The sequence below is a fragment of the Styela clava genome, chromosome 13, assembly GCF_964204865.1.
Source record: "Styela clava chromosome 13, kaStyClav1.hap1.2, whole genome shotgun sequence".
Lineage (NCBI taxonomy): Eukaryota > Metazoa > Chordata > Ascidiacea > Stolidobranchia > Styelidae > Styela > Styela clava.
Window position 1 is genome coordinate 555390 of NC_135262.1, and position 13402 is coordinate 568791.

Sequence of the window (13402 nt, forward strand, 5' to 3'; positions counted from 1 at the left end):
AATTTATAAGTCGCACAGGTAATTAATCATAAACTAAGTACAATATGCGCAATTTAGTTGGCCTAAACGGCAACCTGTGGTTCCGTTGCCGCATTCGGCTCTTTGCTTCGAAGCCCTGGCTTATGTGAATCAAAATTATTACAGCATTTTTTTTTGTTGGAAAATTGGGATTCAATGAAAGGGGAGGCATAAAGCTAAATACTACTCAATAATGACACATCGCAGCGGAAAAAGTTATTTTCATTTCGTCATACACTGTATTAGTGCACCATTCGTACTCATTTGGCTTTTTCTCAGTAAGAACTAGGTTATTTCATCCTAAGTAGTTTTCCCAGAGTTTTATTACTCAGCACTGCCGCTACCGACCGTAACCATTCCAACTATTGCTAAGTTTTGTTGAATATTTTGTGAAATCCCCCGCTAACGCTCAAAATAAAAGAATTAGTAAATATCCAGTTAAGGTTTGGGCTAGGAATGCAGATTGCGCTGAAAATTCAAATTCCCAAACCCTAACCCTGATTGGATAATTACTAGTATTCCGGCCTGCGCTTCGTTCCAGAAGCATTCAATTTTACGCTCTCGTATCTCAAGATCACAGAATTACTCAAACATGTTTGATGCATCATGAAAGGTAGTCATGTGACTGTTTACACCAGGGTGGTACAAGGTTGTCGGCCTCGCGGGCCACACTATTATTTTTGTATTGTTCGCGAACCACAATACTACCAAGAATAAGTAAATAGTGCAATACAAATCAAATACTTTTTGTCCGAACACATTGACCATTATTTGTCATTCATCAAGCTAAAACTTGCAAAAACAACAACAAAACTCACTAAGACGTGCAAAATTTTTTACTTTATCCACATTTAGTGTAAGATTTCAAACTTTCCACAACGGATGAAATGACATAAGAACAAATTTCCTTTTCAGATTGTCACCGACATAACGTACAGACATATTAGGCAAGCATGGGGTGTTTTCTTTCCCATATTCAGTCAAAAGTCATCTGAATTGGTCCGCTTTCTTTTCATACTAATGTTTAAAAACTTACAAATAACAAAAAATAAAATGCCAGTTAATAATCCAGACTAGCCTATCACAATATTCAACTTCGCTAGTTGCCTCAGCTAGCCACAACACTAGTCAATTCAGTGAAATTAGTGATGTAACAATATGTCAAAATATTTTTCTGGCTATTTTTATGTCGAAACAACACTGATTGCGATTTTTTGTTTGCTCTCGCGCAAATGCGACGCGGGCCACAGATATTGAAGCGGCGGGCCACTTATGGCCCGCGGGCCTGGGTTTGGACCATCCCGGTTTACACCATCAGGCTAGGATTATAGGATTCGCATATTTATCCCGGGGGAGAGGAAAGCGTCAATACTCACTTTTTTTGATATTTACACAAATATTTGTGTAAAACCGAACCATCTTCCGAGAGAATTTATTTTTATTTACCATTACAGTATTCATTTTACGTATCTGGTGTCTCAAATGTGATATGATTATCAGTGTTAAAATTTAATCGACACTCGGCGACACTCGACTTTCTTGCTGAGAACGTGATCACACGCTATTTCTTAATTGCTATCTTACGCATCTTCGCGACACTAGTTATGTGATCCATTCGCGTATTGCGTAATCAGTACGTCGTGGTTATACGTAGGTATAACCAGGGATTCCATCGATCTGAAACCAAAAATAAGGACGACTGGAAAAATTTCTGCATTGTGAGCAGAAATAGCTGGCTTCCCTATGCTCTCCAGGTTAATGTCACAATTACAGACGTCACAGTGTGCGAAGCACTCACCCTTCAAGCTTTGTTTAACTTTGAATTCTTTCCTGTACTCATCACGAAAAACGTTCTTAAATTTGCTAATTTTTAAATGTAGGCTAAAATACACCACGACAAAACCCAAGGATCGCCACACTAACAATGTTTTATGCCTTTCTGTGCCTTGCTTCTTTGTGTTCCAAATTGGATTGTGTTGCTTTTATGATGCCACGATAAAGCTTTGGCGATAAAACAAACAACACAAAGCTTCCTTTATGAAGTCCAAATAAGACAAAATAATGACACGCAAGCCAAAAATAAGGACGCAAGCCAAAAATAAGGACAAATTGTAGAAATAAGAACGGTATGGAATCCCTGGGTATAACAGTGAACGCAGTGTATTTTTCCCGTATCTTCATCGTGTAGGACGTAATTATCCGTGTGAACTAAAGCGTACGACCTAAAACACTGTAAATCGCCAAAGCCACGTTGTACTCGGCCACAATACATACCATGGTCACTGATGTTGTACCAAGTGCCAGTCATTATTAAAAAACTGCTCAAATTTAACGAATTCCCAAGACCGCACAAATATACAAATCAGATTTAATCTCATTCGGACAGTACAGCACATATTTTGTGTCCACAGATTGCCGTAGTAATTTAGAGGAGTAAATAACCTTATTTTAGAAGAGTAAATAAATTTTATCGGAAAGTCGAGTGCTGAGCGAGTTAAACATTTGAACGAATATGACAAGACATTTTAAATGCTCGTATCGGCCATTGATTGGATATTTTGCGCAACAAAAAAATCGTTATCCGCTGACAAAGTAGGCTTTTTTAACGAGAGGCGACTATTTTAGAAGCCGAATTCAATAGGAATTTCCGATTTCAAATCCACCCTTCAAAACATCCAGGCCGCGACCCTGTATTTGGGGTCTGTCTTAGTGAAACATCGCATGTTGTCGGCTTTAAGCTTAAGGTACTTGTCTTCTTATGGGAATATTTACCTCGTTTTGCGGAAACCTACTGTGTCTTATTTCAATTTTATTTTTCAAAAAATAACACTAGAGACGTTCACAGAAATTTTAATCTTGAACCAACAACGACCGTGTTCTATGTAAATTTCCATTAATTTAACGCATATATGCATAATTTGTGTTTCAAAATATCTTAAATCTAAATAAGTGAAAAAGAAATTCGTGAAATGGCTGAACGAGAGCCCCAACCTCCTGTTATTCAAGTTCAACTCCCAGCTATCACTGTCCATTATCAGGACGTAACAAAGTTCGCTGGAGACAAAGTTTGGTAAGTATTGATTGACATGGTTTAATGAAAATATTTCACTTTGATCCAAACAGGACGTAAATCTCAGATGTGGGCCTCTGGCCGCATTATTTGAATCAATAATACAAACATTCCACTCTCACTTGACCTTTATTCATTCTCATGTATAACAACATCTATAAATTTCTTTATTCCCCGAATTATTTTTGAAGTTAGCTATAGAGGGCATCATTACAAGGAACTCGCCCCAGGCAGCAGTAAAGTTTGGCACACCCCTGGTTGTAGGAATCGGTTTCGAAAATCTTTCACCCAATTCTTAAACCTGGGATAGCCAACAATGACATATGAATTATTGACTTTATCGGGGTAATTATAGTGAAATCGCTTCAAAAAAGTGTGTAAATGTGTCCAATCAACTATCACCAGATATATGGAACAGACTTTTATTTTATTTTCAGGTTGAAGACGGATGTTAAGGCTGCAAAGATTCGTCAGGTCGTCGTTCCAACAACAGGTATGCCCTCAACCTAAATATTTTCCCTCTCTTGTCAGTAGTAATAGGAGTTTGTTGAAAAATATTCAACTCATTATCAGGTCACCCAGAAGCTACTCAGTCTGACACGTCGCAACATGACTCGATCGAAACAAATGTTTTCAAAGAATCAGAAGAAGAAAAAGTAGAGAAGTCATCACAAAGTATGTCAACGTTTTGATTATTTACTTGGTTCTTTTGTAAAACAATAGACTATCGCATGAAGAATTGGCCTAAGATACTTACGACTTCGACGGTCAAAATGAAACGGTCAATATGCCGTTTGTATACACCAGCGTGAGGTTTAAATATGTGAATATAATCAACCCTTTTTGATATGCCATTCGGGCCTACTGTGTGTTAGTGTTTAGAGTAAAAGTTCTACCAAGTACCAAGTAAAAGTTTTTATGTATTTTATAGTGAACCACGAAGCCTCTGCCCACAATACAGGGTGTTAAAAAAGTACCGAAAATTTTTTCGTCATTGCATCAAACCATGTTACGTATAGCGATTCCAATTAAATTCTTAACATAAAATGCCAATTCAACACGCTCAGTATTAGAATATCGTTTTAAAATTCTCGTTACCATAGATTTCATACGCGTTCGATTCACTTTGAAGTCTCCCAGTTGTGCATATCAAAGAAAGGATTGATTGGGTGAGAAATTACCACTCATTTGGAAATATCAGCATCAGCCTCACAGTGATGAGAACCCACTTTATGCTTCCACAGTTACGAGACTTATTCGTAAATTCGAGGCAAGTGGGCGTGTTGCTGATAGTGTTCGAACATGCGCAGGACAGGTCCAACGCCTTAACCACTCGGCTATCACAGCTGACGATTGTGGCGTGCTTCTCCCTCTCTCTCTTGCTTCATATTTCTAGGACGAGAGAGATGAAACACACAAACGAATAATTTAATTCATATTTCAAATCAGTTCAATGCGATTTATAAAATAAATGAAACTATTAAAGGTTAAATTTAGTGGAATTTTTTACCTTTCGAAGATTAAATTTTGCGTTACTTTTTAACACCCTGTATAGAGTTGCACGGGTCACGTGACTTTGTTTACTGGACGGCAAAAAAACAAAAACGTCCAGCTGGCTCCTGTCAGGTTGGCTGTACGTATAGTATAAACAACGAAATGGATCTTCAGTTATATTCCACTGTTTTCAAAAGATGCGGAACGTCACGCAATGTGGATATCATCTATTGGCAGGACTGCTTGGCGTCAGTAGCATGGACTTGATGGTGGGGAATGTCGTAACCGACCAGCGGTCGTGTAAACCACCCTCAGTGGGAGGAGAGCTGCAATCCTCTCGCACATAACTATCCCCGCATGTGATTGAAACCTGTGAAACTACCAGGGTGATCAGAGATGCGGTGGCGAGCGTATTCCTAGATGGCGAATTCAATTGAATTCTGGTTCTTTTTTGCATGAGCACTGGCGTTGAACTTTAGTTATCTATTCAACTTTTCACACTCACTGATAGATTACCTGCTAACTAAGGAAACAATAATCAATCAATCAAATCGTTTTTTTATTAGCCGTCCAGGCAATACCTTATGGCAATTGATGATTAATTTTTTACACAAGTCAAGTCTGCAAGTAGGCCTACCAATAACAGTAGTTTGTCATCTGCTTTCCATTGAAATGAGGAAGATTATGAATATTTAAAGAAATTGATAACGGCACATTATCACTCACCATCAACGAAGTGCTGTCCGCAAACAGTAAAACACAAGCGAGATGACTTCTGGACTTGACACACTGGACTAGATGATATCCACATTGCGCGACGTTCCGGATCTTTTGAAAACAGTGTAATATAACTGAAGACCCATTTCGTTGTCTATAGTATACTGTACGTACAGCCAACGGAACAATACAAAATAACCATTCTCAACAGCCAAACAAAACGGAAACGTATAATCCAACTTGCAACTGACAGGAGCCAAGTGGAAGTTTTTTTTTTTTTTTGCCGTCCAGTAAACAAAGTCACGTGACCCGTGCAAGTCTTCTATATCTTGAAGCCTGTTTTTTACCGACCGATTCAACTTGTTTCAGACACCGAGCCTACAACGCCATCATCATCGTCTGACGTCACAGGACAGATTGCAAGTATGAATTTGAGTGACGGAATGATGAATTTCATCGCATTTGGTAGGTATTTGTGCTTTCTACATTTTTGCCAATCGAACATCGGGTATACAATGATATACTACAGGGAGTCAAAAGTTGCGAGTTTGAAGGGACGCAAATAATTTTGAGAAAGCTTTCGGGCTACAGTCCGGAAAACCTAAACGTGATCAAAATACCGCGAGTTCAAATATATTAATGAATGATGTTTTGTCGTTCTAATTAGTCTGTTGGTATGTTGCATGTGTGACATTTGCTGATAGTTGAGGCCCGCACTCAGCAACGGATTGCATCCATAGAAATTTGGGGACCTATTACGGCAGCGTGATTTAGTGAGTGTGTTATTGCAACTGCCTGTTCATGAAATTATCCCTTTTTCATGATTGTGTTTAAACATCAATTGTAATATCACGTGATGTGAGTCACGTCTGTATTACCGGATCAGGTACCGCAGTCGAACATTTCCCATAAATAACGCCTCCAAATCATATGCGTTAACTTACCAGCACCTGAATCGGGGCACAGGGACTGCCATAGCTATTCCATGCCCTGTGGTAATGATCTATTCCTCTCCATCAAATTTCAGCGTGAATTGAAATACCAAGTGATCCGAATCACTTCTCCATTACCAGGGCAAAATAATAATAAAATATCGATTTCCCGATAATCATATGCGGTACGGTAACTTACCAGTACCTGTAACGCCTGATATTCGTTCGTGGAACGGTTCTTCCTTGGCATAGAAAAACTCAATGCATTTTTTCTTATCAAAATAAACAAATAAGGTAGGCTACCAAATTTATATCGATAATAAATAAAGCACAACCGATGTTAGCAAAACGATATAATTTGCCGACGTTTTGAATTTCTATTCAAAAAAACTTCCTCAGGGCATGATATGGTAAGCACAATATTTTATATATATATATATAAGGAAAAAGAAAGAAAAAATTATCACGGCGAACAAAATCTAAAAGCGCGCAAATATGACAATAGACAATGTGAACTAGCGCAAGTTCAAACATATATGGCGACTATAGTTGAACAATTACTCATACACGGGCGGGAACAAGGTAGTACGGTAAAAAGTGCTTAAATGTCAAGGATTTTCGAATACAGAAAATCCCTGCAACAAATCCTCAAGTTTTCAGATATTGCGCATCCACGAAATCCTATTTTTTCAGAGATAATTCGCATTTTCGTGCAACACAGATTGTGTCGAACAATTTTGTCTTTTTAGATATGGTAACCCTAATCTAAAACCTCCCAAAATATTTCCAGAGAATTTGCGTCATCTCATGGAAAATAACAAGTTCCTTGAAGCTGTGGATCTGATTGAAGAATTTTTGCCGTCGCCATGTCAACAGTTAATGATGTCAGAATGCTACTTTCAACTTGGAAGGGAAAGAAACGCATTGAGGTGCGTTGAAGCGTTACAGACAATGATGACGTCATCGCCGAGACCAATGGTCGGTGACGTCACAAAATTAGTTGATATTTATATTTCTGATTCATCTTATATTCGTGCATTGATTTTACTCTCTTGTTGTGCTAAGTTGTATAAGTTCGATTCGAACCCGATTATCTCGGTTGTTGGTATTATGCATTGCTCATTTTATTGCTACCATGTGATCAAGGCTCTGGCTCAGGAAGGCGATAGAATGAAAGGGATTGCAACGGATGTTGGCTTGGAAATGATCACTGATATGTTGAAAGAGTTGAGATCAGTATCGGGTGCTGATAAGGATGATAAGGCGAATATGGAAGCAGTTGGCTTAAATTATGTAGGTGCAAGTTATGATGCGGTTGGCAAATATAAGAAAGCTTTCGAATGTTATAACGAAGGTGTAGGTTTGATGAAAAAAACGTTTGGTTTGGAGGCTGCAAAATATAATGTGTTTGGGGATCTATTAAGCAACATTGGTACTGCGCATGCTTATCTCGGTGATTATCCCATGGCTGAATCGTTTTATTTGCAATCTCTGGATGTGTATGAAAAAGCTGAGAATTGGTCTAGTTATGAGGTGAAACATGAAAATATAAAAATGTCCAAAAAAAACTTGAGAAATACTCAGGAAAAATATAAAAAATAGATTTTCCGAATAAACCTTGTAGTTGGGGACGCTATAATTCAATGTTTATCATGAAATTTATTTGAACTTTGTACAATTGATGCCGATTTGTACAATTAATGAACTATTATAAGTTTCTTAATTTAAATTAGAGGATTAGAACTACAGACCTTGATAGGTAGAGTAGACATAGAAAATAGGTAGGTAGAGTAGATCTGACCTTGCTTCAAGCAGATTTCACAATAACAATTTTTAGCCATGAGGATTGCATTTCTATAATAGGAGAATTTGTAATTATAAATAAGTGTTGATTTTTAGCACTGTATTTATTTCATCTGCACTGAAGTGTGTCCCTCCTTGATTTATATTTCGCAATTGCTTTAATATATATTTTTCTCTTATATCAATAGATGAGACTTAATTTATTCCATCAGTGTTGATTTCAAACCAAGATCTTTAATTCAATATAAATAAACAAACATATTTACAGTCCCCATGATTGAACAATGAATGTAAAAACCCATCCCGTACCTGTGTTTGCATCGCAGTTCACACTTCTACAATTCAAAGCCAATTGGCTACCTGTATAGGGCCTTGTTCGGAGAGAAATACATGACCAAGTGTCTTATAAAAAATGAAGTCCGTTTCCCTTTTTAATCTATGTAATCCTGAACAATTTAAAATTTTGTAGAAAATTTTGACTTTAGTTTCCGCCTTTACCCTTTGAACTCCGAAGAATCTAAATTTCGGTCCCGGAAATGCGACACCAATGAGAGTTTGCCGAACTCAAACATCCCAACTATAAACTGTGTATTTTATCCCAAAGGCATCAGGGATCCCTTTGCTACTATAGAGATATTTCCAAATGTATTTTTGTTGTTATTTTACCCGATTAATTTCAGTGTTTTACATTGTTAACATGTATTCTTGCTTCTAATATAAAGTAGATTTGGCTTATTTGTAGTTTATGTAGCAATTATGTATTCATTTTGAACCCTGATGATAGATAACGCTCCAGTGATTCTCGATTTGCAGAATTATTCTCAAGTTCTTTGATTTATGTACCCTAAAAAAACACACAAATTAACCAATATTTCATAGTTATTTCTCATGTTATTTTCATCGACTCAAAGCATGAAATCTGACATTTGACAGGCAAGGTCATGGTTTCAAACCTTCTTACAAATTATACTGATTGTATTAAACGCTCCATTTGATATCTATGCCCAAGTACAAGCTTGCCTGTCATTGATCCTAATCTACCTGACAAATCACTGACAAGGCATGCCCGACATTTTTATGGATATTGATCGTATAGTAATGCATCAAGTTTACTGTTATTTCACTTTAATTCAAGTAATTTTACTTTAATTCATTTTGTGTTTTAATGGTTTTTGCAGCAATGGATGTAGTGATTGAAAAAATATAATCGTACCCACTGATCGATTGGTTTCTTAGTTCGTTGGAATTTGTCAGAAACAATCTTGAATAAAGATCCTCGCCCTCCCACATATTCATCCGGATTGGGTGCAATGGCCTAGCGGTTAAAGCGTTAGTTAGACTTGGTTGCGTTGACATTGCAGTTACATACTCAGGTTTATATCCCATGCCCACTAAATCGCACAGGGTGTAATAAAATGTAAGCAATGTCGAACTGGAACGATTCTGGTTCTTGAAACATATATTTATAGACATCAGCGGCTGCTCATTAGGGCCGTGTTCGAAGCGAACGAATTACATGAGTCATTTTATATCAGATCGATCCAAAACTCCTGCGAAATGAAATTAATTTTCGTACAATAAATAATTGATTTGAACCTGTCGGCAGTGTAGAATGGATAAAGAGGTTCATCGCAGGTACAACTGTTTCGATTCCGAGGTGAGGTTTCTGAAATCAATGAGGTCCGCGAAATTATACACTGTTGACAAAAGCATTTTCAATCTTTAGCGGCTCTCGGGCCTCCTAAAACTAAACTTATGGTGTTTTCCGTTTTATTTGCCGAATTTTATATTGCTTTTCGATCTAGATTCCAGAACATATGAGTCGCAGATTCACAGACTCCTTTTTTTATACGTTATTCAGCATCTCATCGACGTTGATTATATTATAAATTTATGGAGAATAATTAACACCGTATGGTGTTAACGACCTACCGGTACATAGCGGGTCACGCTGTCAAAAACAATCGGCGATTTTAACAAAATGCAATGGCATGCGTTATCAGCGACTTTTCTATTCTTCCAAATATTTCAAAATCTGATACATAAGACATCCCCACCTGACTGCGACACTGAATTAAAACATTACACAATACCTCATCAGATGAACAATCAGATAGATATCTTGTATGACCCTACAAAGCATAAAAATTCAAATAATGAAATCCAGTACTCACAATCTTCATTTTATTTCCAGTTTCCTGCTCTTGATACAGTCGTTCATGCTGGGCATATAAATAAATCCAAGTATAATCTATAGATATGAGCTTGCCATACATGGCAGCCTGTAAAAACATACCTTACGTACTGTAGTAGTAAATGTAAACTTTGAATGTAAAATTAAAACAAGCACATTGATAGTTATGACCATGCATGGACAGTAGGGCTCAATACAAGCGCAAAAAAAACACAGGATAGACAAGAGTAGAGGTGGACGAGGTTTTCGGGCAGGGGGCCAAATTTATTTTACCTAAAACATCAAAATTTGGTCGTGGCAGCATCAGGCGGGCCAGATTAAATTACTCAACGGGCCGGATTTGGCCTGCGGACCGTAGTTTGCCCATGTCAGGACAAGACACTAACTGCCCATCGCACTCTAAGATGACAATTTTAAACTAATATTATTTAAAAATTGCCTGATGCTCTTATGGCGCAAAAAACTATCAGTCTCGCATAAAACTCAATTTTGTGGAATATAGGTAAATGGTCAGTGTGGTGATGTAGAAGCGTCCTTATCGCCGTTAAGTTCTGCACAGTTACCATTGGCATTTCTGTCGGAAAATTAGATGCAAATCCTAGCGAGTTGGATAATTTTGCCGACTTCCCTATAAGTAGGCTTTTCTTATCTAAGTAATATTTTGCCACCGCTACAATAGCTCCGAAATATTAACTATCCTAGCATAGCATTCCTGTTTGCCCTGATGAATAATTTTGACTTGAGCCTAAAAATTTCAACAAAATAAAACTGAAAACAAGTTAGCGCTAATTGCTACCAAACAAATCCTATATTTTTCGCCAAATTGATCCATTGCCAATTCGTATTTATGAACATAATAGTTTTGGGAAAGCCGAATAAATTACGTCAGTTTTTTTTTATACAAAATGGAACATTTCCAATTTCCCAAGCAATTTAGGTATATAAATATAAGTTTATTTCGACTCCATAATCGATAATCGCATAACAAGCAATAAATGATTAATAAAAACAGATAGAAACTGATTATGTAACAAAATATATAAATACAGTATACGATAGAAACACTTAATAACAAATATTTGACAAACAAGTTAAATTTACAAACTTGTTTCCATATTTCCGATTTCATTTACATTAATGTTCATTGTTCTGAAATGGAGAACCACATATTCCGATATCGTATATATTTTCGGCTCGCGGTGTGATGCATCGAGAAAAGTGAGATTATTACTGGACGGAAGGATTGCTGGACTCGCTATGTGGGAAATTAAAAGTTGAAATTACGTTTTCGAGAAAATATACATGCCATGACGCTTATAAGCTATTACCAGAAAGTAAGTGACAAGCCAAACTTCATTTAATGTATTTTCTATGAGCTCTTCAGTGATTCCTCCCATCTATGACTAAGTAATCTTTCGAAAATGTAAACATTTTACTTGGCCATGCATGGCGGGTTGAGTGATAAAATCGTGAACGAGAGTAGATCGTAAAATCAATTGTGAATTTCGATGTTACAGCGCATACTGCCTCGTTTGCGAATTGTTGCGCCTATCATCATCAGAAATGATTACATTCGTTATATTTCGAACATTTTTGCACTAATAATTGGGACGTGACATTATCAAAATCGTCGAGTGAAATGGTGAATTTGCAAATTCCGTAAGTAAAATTGTGAATCACTCGGAAACGAAGCTATAATGGTTGCCAGGATATTGTTTTTTTAAAAGAACGTTGAAACTTGAAAAATCAATTATAATAAGTGTCTGACCCACTTTTAGGCACAAAAGCACTCGAGTGCAAAAATTTAGCATTAGGTCGCATATGTATAATAAAATATCATTTAAGAAGTGCTGTTTATCAACGTCATCTCATCTTTTGACCACGTAGAAATTGCCTTTATTGTCGAATCATTTAATCATATTTTAAATCAACATTCAGGATTGATGCAATCGCTTTGCGAGGTTTGTCTTTCTAATACGAAAACCATAGAAAAGCATAAAAAAGTTAATTATTGCCATAATAAATATTTGCATCTCGGTATCGAAAATATTAGCGCTCGCTTAAAATTCGGACGATAAATTTACAAAAGTTGATAAATAAGTAAGATCAAAACCAACGCACAAAATAGAAGTAAAATTAAATTGGGTTTCGAAATCAATCCTTAATACCTATAGCAAATGTTGCCGACGTAAACGCACGGGTATGCCCGAAATATAAAACTTCGACGTCCGCCAACCCGTAAAATAAATCCTTGCGAAAATAAAACGCTTCGTTGCCGATTTTTCGATGTTGTATTTGATTTTCAAAGAGAGTATCGGCCGACAAAAAAATATTCGTTATTCGTTAAAAATATTTGAATAATTCAACTCGATTTTGGACACCCCCAGGGCCCGCCCCACGAGTAAGACGTCTTATCTCTTTCCTCTGTGGGATGATTTAAAAAAATGATCTAAAATTAAAAAACTATATGCCAAATTTCCTACCTAGCTATTAACCTATCAGACGTTATATGGAAATAAGAAAAAAGATGATGACAGCATAGATAATCCGAGTCTTGTCATCACATAACCCGTGATAAGCTCAATCATATGGCGAACCACGGCCTCTCGTCCGATTCCAACCCATGTCGGGTATGGGATTAGTTAGCCAGTTATTTGTTTTTAGACACATGGACTTAGTGGTGTAGGTAGCCATAACTGACCAGCGGTTACGTGAACCACCTTACGGCGACGATGGGTCCAGCTATCCACCCACACATAACTATCCCCGCATGGGATTCGAACCTGCAAACCCACGCAGGATAATCAGAGATACGGCGACGAGAGTATTCCTAAAGTCCACCCGGGATGAACAGGACATCCAATACTGTCCTACAGGTTACGGTTTCAGCCTAGCCCTAGTCCATCGCGGCTTCGGGACTATTTTTATTTACTGCAACTGAATTAGAACTTTTCAGAAAAATATAAAATGATCATTGAGTTATTTATTTTAACCTAAATCTCGGAAATACAGGTAAAAACTGACAAATACCTAGCAAAACCACGAAGACGAGCCCATGCTAGTAAACATGCCGTACCTGGCTAATCCGTCTTGGTGGAAAGGTTGTCTGAGTGGTCGCTAAAATTTTATTTGTTGCGTCATCATAGACATATTGTTGATTGGCCAATGTAACAG

At 37.2% G+C, this 13402-nt stretch overlaps 1 protein-coding gene across 1 annotated transcript; it reads left to right on the plus strand.

Moving 5' to 3' along the window:
* Nucleotides 1-2290: 2290 nt before the first annotated feature.
* On the plus strand, nucleotides 2291-9245 carry LOC120332184 (uncharacterized). Its single transcript, XM_039399387.2, has 5 exons — nucleotides 2291-3088; nucleotides 3526-3581; nucleotides 3662-3763; nucleotides 5669-5764; nucleotides 7022-9245. Exons 1-5 carry the CDS (start codon nucleotides 2988-2990, stop codon nucleotides 7831-7833), a joined length of 1167 nt encoding a protein of 388 aa, XP_039255321.2. The 5' UTR covers nucleotides 2291-2987; the 3' UTR covers nucleotides 7834-9245.
* The last annotated feature ends 4157 nt before the right edge of the window (nucleotides 9246-13402 follow it).